This window comes from Bufo gargarizans, chromosome 10, assembly GCF_014858855.1.
Source record: "Bufo gargarizans isolate SCDJY-AF-19 chromosome 10, ASM1485885v1, whole genome shotgun sequence".
Classification (NCBI taxonomy): Eukaryota; Metazoa; Chordata; class Amphibia; order Anura; family Bufonidae; genus Bufo; species Bufo gargarizans.
Genome location: NC_058089.1, coordinates 117,070,093 through 117,088,018, shown reverse-complemented (window position 1 = coordinate 117,088,018; position 17,926 = coordinate 117,070,093). Strand labels below are relative to the sequence as shown.

Sequence of the window (17,926 nt, the reverse complement as noted above, 5' to 3'; positions counted from 1 at the left end):
TTATCAAAGGGGCACTATTTGTATGGTAACAGGGTTTTCTGGAGGACTAGCTGGTTCTACAGTGTAGTATTTGGGAACATTGGGGAGGGCATTGTGGATTCGGCAGGATAGCACTGAGGGGAACCGGGAGGCAGAGTCAGTGTCGAGAGGTTGGTAAGGATGTTGGAAAAGTGAGCATTGAGATGAGACATGGCTGGAAGAAGTTGTCATGGAGGTCTGGACTAAATGGAGAAGAGGAAAGAGAACAAGAGGAGATGTCACCGGATGTAATAGGTATGTAGTGCTGTATTCTCCTGTATGTTTGGTAGTGCTGAACGTAGTTTTAAAAGTAACAGCCCTCAATCATGGGTCCAAATCTCGTGTCTGCCATTTTGACAGAAAGATCATCTCCGTTCTTTCCATCAACTGCTGACCTAGAAAGGGAACAGAATCCGACAGCGGCGTGAGAATATCCTTATTGGTTAACTTTTATCACTGGTCGCTTCCTTTTGGTGTACTGCGTTGGATTTAGGGGGTCCTTGGCTTGAAAATATTGGGAAATGCTGCACCATGACAGCCATATTTATAACGACCTGACTTAATCAGAAAACCCTTTTAACAAGCCCATCCTCCTGGCAGGTTTTCAGCACCGGGGTCAAAACAAGAATCTATCCTTTCACTGACTTAATGGGGACTGCATGTAGATGAAATCCTTGCCTCTGAAGGTGACCTGTTTTCCTCCCCCCCCTCCGTGTGCAGACAGCGCCATGTCGTGTACGCTGCCGCTCTGCTCCTATTAGGCGCTCACCTCCCCATTCTGCGTCCTATCCAGACGGGCGCCCGTTGACCTCTCTTCGTGCCACAAACAAGGGAATAAATAGCTGGTATATTTAGTTCTCTGCGGCTGAAGGCCGCGTTGCCCCAGGGTCAGATCTCTTTTTATTTTATTTGTGAGCCGTTCTGTCTGTTCTCGAATCCTTTCGTAATTTTACATTGATAATGGGAGAGGACAAAAGAAAGTGTTGCTTAGGAAACCATCTTCTAACGAACTGCCGTCCTGTCTCGTTATATGGTGATGATTTTCAAAGGGAAAGTAGTTCCTGTATTGTAATGCAGCATTTCTCAGTCGTTCCCTGTCAGGTACCCCCTGGTTACTAGAAGTACCAATAGAGTACATTCAAGGAAACGATCTGTCAACAGTTCTTTAAGATTTGACGGAAAGAATAGCACTGCACGCAGAGCGCATCTTCCTGTCAAAATGACCGACACATTTGGACCCACAGTGGAGGACTGTTACTTTTTTAAATTGCATTCAGAACCGCCAAACATACAGGAGAATACAGCACCACATACCTATTACACCAAGTGATTCTGCTCATCTTTTATTTTCGGCCCAGACCACAATGATGACTTCTTCCAGCCACGTCTTGTCTCTGCAGTGTTCGCCACACAGACATCTTATGTTCCTCACTTTCCCATAGTCTTTTCCACCTTCTCAACACGAGCTCTCCAGCGCGGTGCCCCACAGTGTCTTCCTGCTGCCCCCCCCAATACTGACTAATCGCCGCCTGCAGACAGTGCGGCTAACAGTGGCTATACGTTTACCTTTCAGCATCGCCACAAGCAGCGCCGTCTCTAAGGAGCTGACCCGACTTCTGAAGATACCGGTGGACACTTACAACAACATCCTGACGGTGCTGAAGCTCAAGCATTTTTATCCGCTCTTCGAGTACTTTGACTACGAGTCCAGGAAGAGCATGAGCTGCTACGTGCTGAGCAGCGCTCTGGATTACAGCACCGAGATCGGCTCTCAGGATCAGGTAAGTGTCTGTGGCGTCCTCCTGCGCTGTCTCTTGTACCCTGTGGGCTTCTTCACACCTTGCTTTGGCTCTTTATTGACAGGTGGATGCCATCATGATGTTGGTATCGACGCTCATCCAGGACCAGCCAGACCAGCCAGCCGAAGACCCTGACCCTGAAGACTTTGCTGATGAGCAGGGGCTCGTGGGCAGGTTCATTCACCTTCTGAGGTCAGATGACCCCGATCAGCAGTACCTGGTAAGGAACATCGGCAATCGGCCTACATACTAAACGGTGGAAAGCATACTAAAACTGCCGGAGCCACCTGAGTACAGCACTCAGGTGTCTCCAGCAGTCCCATAGAGGATGAATGGAACAGCAGTGGGCAGGCTGTACCCGCTCCTCCCCACAAACTGCTCCATTTGCACAAGGGCAAGGAACCCCTATTTTTGGACCCCCCCCAATCAGATACTTATCCTTTATCCTGTGAAATCCAAACCTGTTGGATTTCAGCTTGACCACATTCATTAGCAGCGATTTTCATAGCGCAGCATTGCCATGTTATGTCGCACGCCCGCAAGGTGCCATGTAGCCCTAGCCTTATAGAGCTCTGGCCGCTTGTGAAGGCTTGCTGCAGTTTCACAATTCATCTACAGGGGACACTGTTTATTAGGGTAAAAGATGGAGAAGACTTGACTACTCCTTTCGGATCTGGGGGTCACAGTGATCCTGCCGATAGAAACCCCCCATACCCTGGTGGGCTGTTTGCTGTGATGTTGTACATACAGTTCATAGACATCAGGTTATAGCTTCACGGCTATGCCCTCCTCCACTTAGAGATTTTCGGGTTTGACAGTGTTAGACCTTCTAATAAACTTTGTGTTGCACGATTTACAGTATGCACGTTTGCTGTCAGTGAATGAGAACACGCAGTAATCCTGTACATAACTAACCCTGCTCTCTGCTGAAAGGTTAGGTATGATTGTTTCCAGTCTAGACAATGCTCTGTGAGCTAAACAGCCTGGACTCCAGACTGATACATTGTAGCAAACTACCAGGGAGACTTGAGCAGCTGCTGCTGGTGTGTTCCGCTCGCAGAGTGTTGTCAGGACTGGATACAATTCTATTCTCTTCTCATCTCGTAGCAGGGATCGTTATGTCCAGGATTACCACCTCTGAATGTAAATTTTAGTGTTTCCGTTCACCGACAGCAATCGGATAGTGCGGAATTATAACGTAAAGAGGGTTGGCTAATCAAAATGCACCAGAATTCTGGCGCAATTTTCAACAATGAGACTGGCGCACAGAGCATGCTCTGCTGTTTCCGGCACTCCGTAGCGATGACTGGGACTTTCCGGATTGCCGGAAAAAGCAGAGCCAGCGCTGAGCTATTTTCAGAACTTCCATAGCCGTGAATGAAGGGTGGCCGCACTTAAAGGGGTTGTCCAAGTTATATTTATTGATGATCTATATCATACCCTATTCAGCTATCTTAAGGTCCCCGTTGCTTACAATTTGCATAGCTCTGAATGTGGGTTTCGTGAATGACCCACCAGTACGACCACGTTACTCCTTCTTTGGCACTGTCACCCATAGTCCCTATAGAAGGGTAAAGTAACGAGGCATAATTGGCACTCAGGACGACTCTTGCGGTTGGAATGACGACCATTGTGATAGATGGCGACGGTATTATTTTCCACTTGATTATAGTGACGGGCTTTGGATGGCGTATCCGGCAGATGGCTGCGGACGGTTCCAGCTCTGACTCTCTCACTTTTCATGTGTATAATTGCTTCCATTGTGCGCATTTCATAGGATATTGGAAGCCTCGAAAGGAAACGTTTGTGCCGCCGTCCCGATTCTCCTTCCTATTAATTCAGATTTAATATCCCTTTATCACTTTCTGGAATCGTAGTGTGAGTCATCACAGCGCCGTGCCGGTGACACCAGTAATAAAGTTGTCCACAGCGGCCGCCCTTTACCTCAGAGGTTCCTGAGCCCCTTCGCGTGCAGATGCCATTTTTGTGTATTTAGCTATAATTTTATGTAGTGCTCCCCTCCCCCATAGTTTGCAGCCGCTGAAGATGACGGTGGGCGTATTCCTCCACTTTTCTTTCAGTCGTCCCACAGGTCCATGTTTTGCTCCTCCGTTTTAAGCATTCTTCTATCTGGATGGAACCCATAGTGCTATTCATTCTAATCCCTCTGGGTCTTGAACCAAATTTTAGAGCTGCAGTGAATACCGGCACAAGCAAAGCCATAGTATGATTTGTATACCGGAGATGTGTGCTGTGCAGAGTCTCTGAAAAGCTGGGTGATATCGCCTATGGGCAGAGTGATGGCGACCATTACTGGTTATACTGTGGTCTGCACATCGTCTGGCACACTGCTATGTCTGCAGGCTGCCAGAGTTTGTTGGGAGTTATAGTATCACAATATCTAGAGAGCCATAGGTTGCAGAAACTACAACTTCCAGCTAGGGCTGAAACGATTACTAAATTTTTGCATCGAAGATTCGTTTGTGTCACGTGACCACGGAGCGGGAGTGAGGCGCTTGCTATTGCTCCTGCTCCGTGGCCTCCGGACAGCACATCCATGGTCCCTCACTGCACTGACCTCTTGACGTACGCACTCCGTGACGTCTGACGCAGAGCAGCGCGGAATGGAGTGTCGCGGCGCCCCTGCTGGAAAGGCAAGTTGCTGCGACTAAGGCTGGGCGCACGGAGTGCACAGCGTCATAGCAACCAATGCCGCTGTGCACTCTGGGTGTCAGGAGGAGCAGGGCACAGAGAGCTGCTGGCACAAGGAGGGGAGAGAGCTGCTGGCACAAGGAGGGGAGAGAGCTGCTGGCACAAGGAGGGGAGAGAGCTGCTGGCACAAGGAGGGGAGAGAGCTGCTGGCACAAGGAGGGGAGAGAGCTGCTGGCACAAGGAGGGGAGAGAGCTGCTGGCACAAGGAGGGGAGAGAGCTGCTGGCACAAGGAGGGGAGAGAGCTGCTGGCACAAGGAGGGGAGAGAGCTGCTGGCACAAGGAGGGGAGAGAGCTGCTGGCACAAGGAGGGGAGAGAGCTGCTGGCACAAGGAGGGGAGAGAGCTGCTGGCACAAGGGGGGGGGAGAGTGCTGCTGGCACAAGGGGGGGGGAGAGTGCTGCTGGCACAAGGGGGGGGGGGAGAGTGCTGCTGGCACAAGGGGGGGGGGGGAGAGTGCTGCTGGCACAAGGGGGGGGGGGGAGAGTGCTGCTGGCACAAGGGGGGGGGGGAGAGTGCTGCTGGCACAAGGGGGGGGGGGAGAGTGCTGCTGGCACAAGGGGGGGGGGAGAGTGCTGCTGGCACAAGGGGGGGGGGAGAGTGCTGCTGGCACAAGGGGGGGGGAGAGTGCTGCTGGCACAAAGGGGGGGGGGGAGAGTGCTGCTGGCACAAGGGGGGGGAGGGTGCTGCTGGCACAAGGGGGGGGGAGTGCTGCTGGCACAAGGGGGGGGGGGAGTGCTGCTGGCACAAGGGGGGGCTGCTGGCTCTGGGGTGGGGGAGAGCTGAAGGCACTGGGGAACTGAAGCACTTGGGCTGATCACACGGGGGGAACGAAGGGTGTTGGGCACTAATGGCAGGGGGTCTGAGTTCTTATAGGAAAACAGTCTATTAATTCATTTTTTCTTATTAGATTACTCTATTAATCGTAAAAAATAATCACTAGAATACTTGATTACTTAAATAATCGTTTACTGCAGCCCTACTTCCAGCACATACTGATGTCCTTAGGCTAGTTTCACATTTCCGGTCCTGTGATTCAGCAGCCAGTTCTGGCAGAGAATGCCGGGAATCGGCCAGACACAAACTGCAGCATGCCGCGGTTTCTGTCCGACCGATTCTCGGCATATTGGCCGGATTGCGGCATTCCGTCTGCATCTGGCAGTCCCGGATCTGGAGAGTTCCGGCAGAGAGCAGAATTGCTGCCTGAGATGTGAAACGAGCCTCAGGCTGCCAGGCCGTACTGAGAGTTGTAGTTTCAAACTGCTGGCGATGCGCAGGCTTCAGAAACTACAAAGCCCAGCATGCATTGATGTCCTCAGGCTGCCAGGGCTTGTTGAGGGTTGTAGTTTCACACTGCAGGTGAGTCACAGACTTCAGAAACTACAAGCTCCAGAATATATTGATGTTGTCAGGCTGCCAGGGCTTGCTGAGGGTTGTAGTTTCACACCTCCAGGGAGCCAGTGTCTGCAGAATCTACAAACCCCAGCATGCATTGATACCGTCAGTCTGCCTGAGCTTGTTGAGGGTTGTAGTTTTACGCTGCAGGTGATTCACAGGCTGTAGAAACTACAAACCCCAGCATGCATTGATGTTGTCAGGCTGCCAGGGCTTGCTGAGGGTTGTAGTCTCACACCTCCAGAGAGCCAGTGTCTGCATACCGTTACCCTGTTTAGCTTTGTCTGTTTGTAACTCGTATCCACTTCCTTGCGCCGCTGATCAGCTTGTTATTTGTAAAGTGAGAGAAGTGTCGCGGAGGAAGCGGGACTGAGCGCTCGGATCCCGGCTGTAGTGTTAACGAGGTCACAGTCTGTACGCCGGCACCTCTCATCTTGCAGCCGGAAGGTTTGGACTGTCACCTCCTACTTAGACATGCTACTTCGCTGGCGGTGTTTTTAGCTGCCACCTCCGACACAGCCGACAGCTCGTCCTTGTCATGAAAAGAAGCAATTTCTCCAAAGTGTCCTGTGCGTACCGAGGAAATGACAAGACGTAATGCACACCGCGTTCTGTCTGGTCCAGCCGGCGACCTGTGGGAGGAGAGATTCCAGCACGTACTGTATAATGGAAACCGATGAGCGGGTGTTCACTGTTCTGTACCACTGTCCGCGCCTAAATGTGCGCTAATGAGTCTGTCGGGATTCTACAACCGTGTTCAGACATGAAGGTTTTGCCTATGGCCAATGTGTATTTAGCAGAGGATCCTCGGCGCTCGGATTTCTGCTCTGGTGATGTGGGATTAATCTTATTCAGTGGGACTAAGGGATGACGTAATGTGCCACTTACTTTGTTTTTTGTGCGGCATGGATTGAAATCTGGAAGTGGAAGTTTTTGTTTGCCGGTTAGCGAGGTTGTGGAAGCGCCATTCATTGCATTGGAGGTGGATTGTTACCGGATTTGAGAAGGATTTTGGTTCAGAATCTTGTCAAATCCTAAAAGCAAGTGAATGGGGCCTCAGGGCGTGGGAGCACGGTTGGTGAATAAACCATAGATGACTGAAGACAGAGAGTGCTGCGATAATTATTCTCTTCTTTGGATTGCTGGGGGCCCGTCGGGCTTGGACCTAAAACCGCTGGCACCGCCACCATTGGGACAGATTTTTTTTGAATACATCCAGTGAGTAGTGCTGTTTTCTTCTCTAAATAAACCGCATATAGCAGCAGCCGCGGTGCAATTTTAAAGTGGATTATGAATGACCAGGTTGCATGTACAAGTTGCACTGTGGCTCATTCTGCTGTAAAGGTTGCAGGAAGTCACATGTGCAAATTTCATTATGGCACACCATGCTATACTTGTACGTGAATGTTGCAGGAAGTCACAGGTGCAAGTTGCATTATGGCACACAACGCAATATTTGTATGTGAAGGTTGCATGAAGTCGCATGTGCAAGTTGCATTATGGCACACAGCGCAATATTTGTATGTGAAGGTTGCATGACGTTGCATTATGGCATACTGTAGCCTACTAGCATGTGAAGGTTGCATGAAGTTGCATGTGGAAGTTGCACTGTGGCACAGTAGGCGGTCGTACCATGATGCAGTCATCAGATATCGGTATCTGTGGTTTACAATAAATGCCTCCAGCTGTCACTGCCGCTATAATTACCTGTGCTGATAGCCGTGGCGTCTTACAGCGTCTCCCTAAAGGAACCGCGACTTGTACCTCTTCAGAGATCAATCCTCCCGTATGTAATCCAGCCGGGGAGCGGAGGGGCCTCTTCTGAAAACGCTAAGTGATTCATTATCTCGTTCATTACTTATTTAATTGACTTGGATTGAACCAACGGCAACAAGTGGGAAACAACATGGCTTCCAAGCCCCTCTCGGACCACGCCGTAATTAATTCCTGTTTTTTACCTCCTCCTTTACATTAGCGCGCCTCAGTTTCTTGGATCGAAGACCACAGGGGTTGGCTGCGCGCGGATGTCTTGTACATGCAGCCGAATTCCTTATTCTTCTTACAATTAATCTGCCTCACCAGGGGAGATTGTGCTTTATCTTGGCTCTCTGAAGGCTGAATGGAAGTAAACCTTTTGAATCCCATGCATCCATGCGTGAAGTATCCCCAGGAGCTGCGCTCTTGCATTCTTAATTGCTTCATTTAGCGCCCCCTTAAGATGCGTAGACGTGGGTTTAATGCCAGAGAAGGCTGCAATTTTCCTTTAGCGCTATAGGGTGTTTGTCCCATTATTTTTGTATTAATCTTTCAATAGTTCCTTTTATGTGGAAAATGAGCATGTGTGTTGTTTTTTTTTTTTAACTAAGAAAATTGCAGAGCGCTTGGCACCTGAACAATGTGGATTCCTGGTACATTACATGGCAGATTTTATACTCAAGCCACATTTGCTGTGTTCTCTGCTAAAAGCTACAAGATGGGCATCAAAAGGGATTTTTGAATTCTACATCTTTTCAATTAACCGCATGGAGCTTAAAGGGGGTCTTCCTGTAGGTAGGGACCGCTACCGCTGGGACCACCACGATCACGAGAATGAGGGCTCCGTACTCCCTGCAGCCCCCCTGAAAAGAACAGAGTGGCCAGTCGAGCATGCGACTCCATTAATTTCTATGGGAATTCTGGAGATAGGTGAGTGCTGTACTCGGCTGTATCTGGAACTCCCATAGAAATGAATGGAATGGCCACACGCATGCCCGACAAGCCGCTCCTTTCTTTTCAGTAGGGATGCAGGGAGTACGGGGCCCCCATTCTCGTAATAGGTGGGGGTCCCAGCGGTAGGACCCCCACCGATCTCATAGTTGTCCCCTATTGGGACAGCGTGATGCTAATGTGTGTAAAACACTGCGCAATATAGCAGCGCTATATAAGTGCGTAAAATAAAATAAATATCCAGTGGATAGGGGATATTTTTTTCCCTTTTGGAATACACGTTTAACTGCTGGGACTTCCTGCTGTTAGAGAGGGCAGAGGGAGCTGCTGTTAGCAAATAAATAGATTTATACATAGGGAAATACTGCAAAAGAACCAGGAAGACACAAGTCTCATGTTCCCATTTTTGAAGTCTCCTGCTTTTTAGATTGTTTTTATGGAGCTCAACTGCTGGGACTTCCTGCTGTTAGAGAAAGCAGAGGGAGCTGCTGTTAGCAAATAAATAGATTTTGTACATTGGCAAATACTGCAAAAGAACCAGAAAGACACAAGTCTCATGTTCCCATTTTTGAAGTCTCCTGTTTTTATGGAGCTCAACTGCTGGGACTTCCTGCTGGTAGAGAGGGCAGAGGGAGCTGCTCTTAGTAAATACAGTCATTATACATAGGGACATCCTGTTAAAACAACCAGGAAAACCCAAGTTTCATGTCCCCCATTTGAAGTCTCAACAATTTAGATTGCATGGAATTTAACTGCTGGGACTTCCTGCTGGTAGAGAGAGCAGAGGGAGCTGCTTCAAAAACAACAAAAAAAAACATGTTTTGTGCCCCCCTTCTCTTTTATGAGGGGGGGGGGGGGGGGCAATTTTTAGGTAATGGATTAGTGCCATGTTCTTCATCTTTCAATCTTGTGCTCCATTGCTGTGGTTCTTGGGCTGGGTGATATAACGAGTTCCAGTCCCCCGGTGGTCATTAGTACAATGGTCAGAGCTGATGCCGACGACTCCTTACATTTTCGTGACTTAATGAGCAGGCTCGTATATTGCGGTCATTGATTAGCGGGCGTCCTGGGTAAGAACTGACTCCGGCTTTTAATAAGGACCTTTTCTGGAAGGGCACGGTGCAATGGCGGTTCGTTTATATAGCTGTAATTGCCCTCGGCGGCTGCTGTAGGTTGGAAGAGATCTAAAAAAATATTGAGGCATAATGCAGCGGAAATCCTGTCCTCTGGAAAGTATGAAAGTCCTCCACTCCGTGGTGCCAGAAAGGCGCAGTTTTTTAATACAAAATGTGAAAATTTTTGCCCATTTTATGTCGGCTTTCTGAAAAAATGGGTGGGCGGGAGCGGCCCGATGGATTCATCAAAAAGTTCATCCAAAATGTGGGCCAGCTTGTGTTAGATTTCAGTTTCTGATGCCTGGACCTTCAAAGACACGGAGAAATTATTAAAAGTTGTGCCTCCCTCACTTAATAATTTTGATGCATCTTATGCAGGGTATTTTATAATTTTATTTTATTTTTTTACAATCTACTGTGTTTCTCCGGTTCCATTTCTGACGGATTAAAGGGATTTGACTATATATATATAAAAAAATAAATGGCCATCATCGTTTCCAACATAATTTGGGTCTATGAGGCCGTGCCCCGGGACTGCCTGGAAACGGCTGGTTAATTTGCACAAGATAATTTTCTATGCATTTAAGTCGGGCAGATTTATGAAGACTATCTAAAAGAAAAATTGCCAGCGTTGCCCGTAGCAACCAGTCACTGGGCACCGTTGCGCTGAGCTTGGTTGCTATGGGCAACAGTGGGTTTTGCATTCGTGGGGATCCACAGGCCGCAGGAACTGCCAGCCCTGTAGTTTCATTATATTTTTTTTTCAACAGCTCTATAAGAAATGAAAGCAGCTCTCTGGTTGCTATGGGCCAATAAAGACCGTTTCACAGAGCTGAAGGTTGCAGAAACTACAAGCCCCAGCAGGCTTTGAGGTCCTCAGGCCCTGCTCAGAGTTGTGGTTTCTTAAGCACCGGAGGGCCGCAGATAGCACAGGCCCCGGTAGTTGCCTTGGTCACCCATAGCAACTAATCACAACGCAGCTTTCATTTTTCAAGAGCACTAGAAGAAATGAAAGCTGCGCTGTGATTGGTTGCTGCGGGCAGCAAAGACACGTGTATGCCCTGTTGTATTCCAGCTGTTTGGCAATGATTTAAAGGGGCGTTACATTCATTATAAGTTGCAGCACGCATGCCTGACCTGCAGCTCTATACATTTGGGGACACGTGACCTGTGATTATGGGGGTCCCAAGGGTTGGATACAGAGTAACATGCTTGAACTATTTAAGTAATTGCACCCGACAACTTTACTTGGAGATGTCCACATGACATGACAACTGTCCGTCTATGATGGTCACTAGGAATTCTTCCCTGGGAGTAATTTTAACGGGTTGTTCAGGATTCATTAAAAAAAACTGCGCCACCCATGGCCAGTGTTTAGTATTGCAGCTCAGTCCCACTGATCTGCTAGAAATGTGTCAGTAAATAAGGATGAGCTGTAATACCAGCGGCTGGCCTCTGTGCGCGTGTGAGCCGGGCCTCTGTGCGCGCGTGAGCCGGGCCTCTGTGCGCGCGTGAGCCGGGCCTCTGTGCGCGCGTGAGCCGGGCCTCTGTGCGCGCGTGAGCCGGGCCTCTGTGCGCGCGTGAGCCGGGCCTCTGTGCGCGTGTGAGCCGGGCCTCTGTGCGCGTGTGAGCCGGGCCTCTGTGCGCGTGTGAGCCGGGCCTCTGTGCCCGCGTGAGCCGGGCCTCTGTGCCCGCGTGAGCCGGGCCTCTGTGCCCGCGTGAGCCGGGCCTCTGTGCCCGCGTGAGCCGGGCCTCTGTGCCCGCGTGAGCCGGGCCTCTGTGCGTGCGTGAGCCGGGCCTCTGTGCGTGCGTGAGCCGGGCCTCTGTGTATACTGGTCTTTGGTCTCTGTATTTACCAGTCTCTGTATTTGCCTCTTTTCAGATCCTGAACATGGCTCGAAAGCATTTTGGGGCTGGTGGGAACCAGAGAATCCGCTACACATTACCGCCCCTGGTGTTCGCAGCGTATCAGCTCGCTTTCCTATACAAAGAAAACGCCAAAGCAGTAAGTAATTGTCTTCTTGCATCCTTGAAGGGGTTGTGCCATCTTTCCTGTGCAATATGAGAATATTCACAGTGAGCATTGGCCCGGGTGGGGGGTGGAGTTACGGAAATGGGTGAGCGCCCGGCAGTGTGCGGTTTCCGTAACTCCCATTTTAATAAATGGGAGCTACGCTGTTTACATAGCTCTCATTCACTGCTGTGGGAGTTATGGAAACAGTAGAGTGCTAGCTGCTCGGATCTTTCTATAGGTTCGTCCGCCCCTGGCCATCGCTTACTGTGGTTACTCCCAGAAAAGGCAAAGATGGCGGAATCCCCTTAAGTAGATATCAGCCTTAAAGGGGTGGTCCTGCTATAGCAACATATTACCTAGAAACAGGAAAAGTGTTTTAACACTAGAACCCCCCACGATCACAAGAAGGGGGTCCTGTGTCCCCTAGAGTGGTGGGTGGTGGTCCTGCAGGTTCATTCAGTGTCTGTGGGACTGACTGAGACCGACTATAGACAGGGAATAGTAGTGTCTGTGCATGACCAGCACACTAGTCAAACGGAGGACACTGGACCCCCAGCGATCAGACACTTCTCCTGTGGGTAGGTAATATAAGCTAATAAGTTGCTACTGGACTTAAAGGCAGTGTTCAGTTTTATTGAAATAAAGCGTAATAATTTTTGCGACTTTCTAATATATCGTATTTTTCGCTTTATAAGACGCACCCGATAAGACTCACCCCAAATATTTTTCATCAGACCTCAGATCAGACCCCCAAAAATATCAGGAAATCACATCAGACCCCCATAAATAGGACATCACATTAGACCCCCCATTAGACCTCAAATCAGCCCTTTGTTTCTGACCCCCATCAGACCTCAGATCAGAATAAAGTAAAAAACTCCTCTTCATCTCCGGCAGAAGTCACCCTCCCCTGTCTTCCCTGGCCCACACTGCACTGTCACCTGACGGCGTGCAGCGTAAGGTCATGATGCTGTACAGGGTGAGGACAGTGCAGCGCTGGCACCAGCAAATAATACCAGGGAGGGTGAGTACCGGAAGCGCTTGGGGCGCTTCTTCCCCACTCCCGACACTTAATGTATACATACTAGTGAGTGCTTTCATAATGGAAGCGCTCACTAGTATTCGCTTTATAAGATGCACAGCCATTCCCCCTCCCCCACGTTTTTTGGGGCAAAAGTGCAATTTATAAAGCGAAAAATAATGTACTTTGGTTGTCAGTTCACCACCATTTACAAGATCTCTGCTTGTTGTCAGTGGGTGGGAATATCCAGAAGCTGAAAATCCATACAGCTATAAGGGTAGGTTCACACACAGTTTTTGGAGGAGGTTTTTAGGCAGATTTTTCTGAAGGCTTTTCAACCAAAGTCAGTAGTGGATTCGAAAGGAAATATAAAGGAAGGACGACTTCTTACTGGATCTACTTCTGGCTTCGTCTGAACAACCTGCAGGAAAATTTGCCTCAAAATTGGAGGGTTTAGCATGTGAACCTACCCTTATATATTGGAGGGTTTGCTACAGTTGTGTCATCTTGTCTGCAGGTCAATGCATGTAACATGCACTGATACATTGCACCAAACTCTCAGATTTGTGCTCCCGATTTCTCTCACAGCGTGTTGTCTAGACTGGATGGATGTAACTGCTAGCTGCTAGGTCTGTTCATATTTCAGACTCTGTTCACCGACAGCAAGCATAAATCTTGATAAAGGAATTAAAAATCGAAAAACAATATGGCTGCCCGTTTTTCCCAGGGTCTTGTATGTTGACTTTTCATTTTCCCGGGGTTAAATATCGATGACCAATCTTCAAGATAGGTCATCAATATCTGATCGCCGCCCGGCCCTCCCCATCAGCTGTTTAAAGTGGCCTAGGCTCGGCTCAGTCCTATTCAAGTGAATGGGGCAGAGCTGCAATACCAAGCACAGCCACTATACAATGTAGGGCGCTGTGCTTGGTGCGCTCAAGAAAGCGCCGTGGCCTCTTCGAACAGTTGATTGGTGGCGGTGGCGGACCCCTACTGATCAGATATCGATGACCCACTCCCGGACAACCCCTTTAATGATGCAGTGATCTTCCCCATGCTTTTTTGTCACTGCATTGCTAAAGAGACCTACCACTTCAAAGTCTGGAAAGGCAAGCGGCGGCCCCTGTAGGACCCATATTGGTGGCCACCTCGTCTGCTGAACAGGCTCTGCAGTGCTTGCCCCGTGTAATGACTGATGTCTCTGTGCAGGACGACAAGTGGGATAAGAAGTGTCAGAAGATCTTCTCCTTCGCCCACCAGACGATCAGCGCCTTGATTAAAGCCGAATTGGCAGAGTTGCCCCTAAGACTGTTCCTTCAAGGCGCTTTGGCAGCTGGAGAAATTGGATTTGAAAACCACGAGACGGTGGCCTATGAGTTTATGTCTCAGGTAATGAGCCGCCCGCGTCTGTCATTCTTTTTCTTGTTGCTTGCTGCCACTTCGCTGATGACCCCGCCGTCTCGCTTTTCAATTACACCGGCCTGTCCGTGGAAATTGCTCCTCTGCAGAACAGCGACTCCTGCTTCTCCATTCCTGGGTCATGGCAGAGGTTGATCAAGACCTGTAAATGAGAAAATGGGATAAGATGTCCTCCACTAGACCTTCCCCCTCCAGCCGCACATTAGTGGCTGTCACCGGGGGCCGCCATCTCCATCTGGCAGAGAATATAGCAGATCTCTAGGATGTGCTGTCGGTGGGGGTCCCGGAGATCCTGAGGATGAAGGGGTTGCAGCGCTGGTGTTGTGCTGCACCCACTTAGCAGTTTGTTTGTTTTTTTGTTCCTGTAAGGTGGTCCCCGGGACTCCCACTGTTCTGGAAAAGGAGTTTTCTGATAGGTTTGTTAGGTCATCAACATTTTATCTGTGGGGGGTCCGATACTTGGCACTGGTGAGAGCCGTACGTTGTATAGTGGCTGTGCTTGGTATGGGACTGAGCTGGGCCTACGCCATGTGACCAGTAAAAGTGGGGTCAGCGCCGCGGCCTCTTCAAACAGCTCATTGAGGGGGGGGGGGGGGGGGGTCAGGAGACGGACCCCCACTGATCCGATATTGATGACCCCATAGGCCTTCAATATGGAAATTTAGAAAACCCCTTGAAGACCTTGCAAACAATACTATCCTAGACGGTAAGTGCCATGTGGAGCTTTTGAGCAGTTTTTCTATATATCTGCTAAATGCTGGCCTCTGCTTGCTGTCATTTTTGCATTCTTTAAGGCTTGTTTCACATCTGCGTTAAGCAGATCCAACCAGGAACAGCGTGCCGGATCCATCGCCGACGAGCGCTGCCGGAATTCAGTAATCGGGGCCGGCAACCAGAGTGGCCGGACAAATATCGCTGCGCGCAGCAGTGACGGATCTGACGGGGTGTTCCCGGTCGGAACAGCCTGCCGGATCTGCTTAAACGCAGATGTGAAACAGGCCTAAGGCTTTATTCACACAGTCAGTATTTGGTCAGTGATTGAGCTAAAACCAGGTGCACGACGAAACACGGAGGTGTAGATCTTTCCATCGTACCTGATGGGAAAACACTGACCGTGTGAATAAGGCGTAACTCTGTGCTGGTCCTATGTTAATCCCACTGGAAATATTTAAGTAAACTGACCACTGCAGGCGTGTGTACGCTCTTTGATAAGTGCTATCTGTGTAGGAACAGGAGAAAAGATGACACCCAGTTGTCAGTTAGTCATATATTTCCAGGAGGCATAACAGAGGAATGACACATTGTGGACGTCTAAGGCAAGACAGTCCTGAATTGCTATTTTGTGGGGAATACAAACATTTACTAAAACGGACTTGTCAGAAGAGCTTTAATACTTTCATCCCCTGTGGAATCTAACATGCCTTGGTTTATAAGTGCTCTTCTTGCGCTTTTGAGTCAGTCTGAACAAGCAGAGCTGCAGTGTAAAGAATGGTTCAGGGATAGATCAGCAGCCTATGATGAGTAGGTAAGTGGATTTCAGACTCCTGCTAGACAGTGCAGTGACGCTTGAGTCCTTGGTCATTTTTTTTGATCTGTGTGGATGTTTGCTTCACAGGCGTTTTCACTGTACGAAGACGAGATCAGCGACTCCAAGGCGCAGCTGGCGGCCATCACCCTAATCATTGGGACCTTTGAGAAGATGAAATGCTTCAGCGAAGAAAACCACGAGCCTCTGCGGACACAGAGCGCGCTCGCTGCCTCCAAGCTGCTGAAGAAGCCGGATCAGTGCCGGGCTGTGAGCACCTCCGCTCATCTCTTCTGGTCGGGACGCAACACGGATAAGAACGGCGAAGAGGTGAGAGCTTGGTTTAGGTTGCTCCGTTTTTTTAGTTGTTTTTTTTATTATTATTTTTTTTTTAATGAAGCGCATGCAGCAATCTGTAAATCATATGATGCTGGGTATGTTGACAGCAGCACAGAGTATTTCAGGGAAAGGGGTGTCCTGATCTTGGTAGGAGGTGACGACCTGCCTTGTCGAGTGATGGCAGCGAGGACAGAGCCAATGTCATGATGTGAGATCAGAGAGCCAAAGCAGCACAAAGTATTTCAGGAGATGAACCTGCTGGCCATAGGGCCGGAAAGTACAAAGAGCACTTTTTTTTTTTTTTTTGGCTAATGAAACGCCCCAAAAATTGCAGCAGTGCTTCTGGCCTAAAGTGTTCTGCAACTGTCCAAACTACTTTGTGTTTGAGTGCCTCACCCTTTTCAAGATCTCTGCTTACTGCCAGGGAATGAGAATGGGGGCACATTTTTAATGCTGTCTGAAAATTTTGGTGCATCTTTACACTCCTTTTCACGCAAACATTTTGCTGCACATTGATGCATCTTAAATGGGTTGTCCAGGATTTTGGGAAGAAGAAGAAGAAAATCCCTTTATTGTCCCTCAGTGGGGAGATTTTGGCGTAACAGCAGCAATCACATTCACAACAGGAGCAAAAATAAGAGTAATTAGAAATTAAAAAGTAAAAATAAAAGAAAAACACAACACAGAATTTACTTTAAAAATTCACTACTGGGTTTCTGGGAACAGTGGTGGTTATAAATCCTAACCGCTGACCTCCGATAACGTTCCTTCGCGCACCTAGGATGCAGCAGTCTGTCACTGAAGGAGCTCTCCAGCTCCACAACAGCTTCGTGCATGGGGTGGGAGACATTGTCTAACAGTGATGTTAATTTTGCTAGAGTTCTTCTGTCACCCACCTTCTGCACTGGATCAAGGGGACAACCTAGGACAGAGCTGGCCTTCTTAATGAGCTTAGCTAATCTCTGTCTCTCAGCCACAGGTAAGCTGCTCTCCCAACAAACCACACCATAGAATATGGCTGATGCCACCACTGAGTCAAGGAAGGTCTTTAGGAGCATCCCCTGCACTCCAAAGGACCTCAGTCTCCTCAACTGATGGTCTGCTCTGACCCTTTTTGAAAAAAGAATCAGTGTTATGGCTCCAGTCCAGTTTGTTGTTCAGGTGAACACCCAGGTACTTATGAGTCCACCCCCTCAATGTACGTTCACCAGAACCAAAGCAGAAGGCCTGTGTCTGCGGATATCCACCACCAGCTCATTTGGTTTTGCCCGCGTTGATCTGGAGCTGGTTCCGCTGACACCAGTCCACAAAATCATGTGTCCCCTGTCTGTACGTGGAGTTGTCCTCACCTGTGATGAGTCCGACTATGGCAGAGTCATCAGAGAACTTCTTTAGGTGGCAGCCTGGAGAGTTGATGGAGAAGTCTGCAGGCTAGAGGGTGAAGAGTAGAGATGAGCGAACCTCTGTTTTAAGTTCGGCGTCTAAAGTTCGGGTTTGGATTAGCGGAGAATCCCGATCTGGAACCGGATATGGATTCCGACTTCCGTTGTGGTCCGTGGTAGCGGAATCAATAATGGCCGATTATTGATTCCGCTACCACGGACCACAACGGAAGTCGGAATCCATATCCGGTTCCAGATCGGGATTCTCCGCTAATCCAAACCCGAACTTTAGACGCCGAACTTAAAACAGAAGTTCGCTCATCTCTAGTGAAGAGGAACGGTGCCAGAACAGTTCCCTGTGGTGCCCCCGTACTCCAGATCAACTTGTCGGAGACACAACCCTGAGATTTACCAAACTGCATTTCGAGGGTCTTCATCAAGTGTGAGGTCAGTGCTACCAGCCTGTAGCTGCTGAGGTCTTTTG

At 49.1% G+C, this 17,926-nt stretch overlaps 1 protein-coding gene across 1 annotated transcript in view; it reads left to right on the top strand.

Annotated features, from left to right (window-relative positions):
• Positions 1-17,926, top strand: part of VPS35 (VPS35 retromer complex component) — a 46,120-nt gene that overhangs the window by 17,072 nt on the left and 11,122 nt on the right. The window contains exons 11-15 of the mRNA XM_044269754.1: positions 1,592-1,799; positions 1,882-2,037; positions 11,625-11,747; positions 13,987-14,166; positions 15,812-16,051. Coding sequence (XP_044125689.1) covers positions 1,592-1,799; positions 1,882-2,037; positions 11,625-11,747; positions 13,987-14,166; positions 15,812-16,051 — 907 coding nt within the window. The remainder of the gene's footprint in view (positions 1-1,591; positions 1,800-1,881; positions 2,038-11,624; positions 11,748-13,986; positions 14,167-15,811; positions 16,052-17,926) is intronic.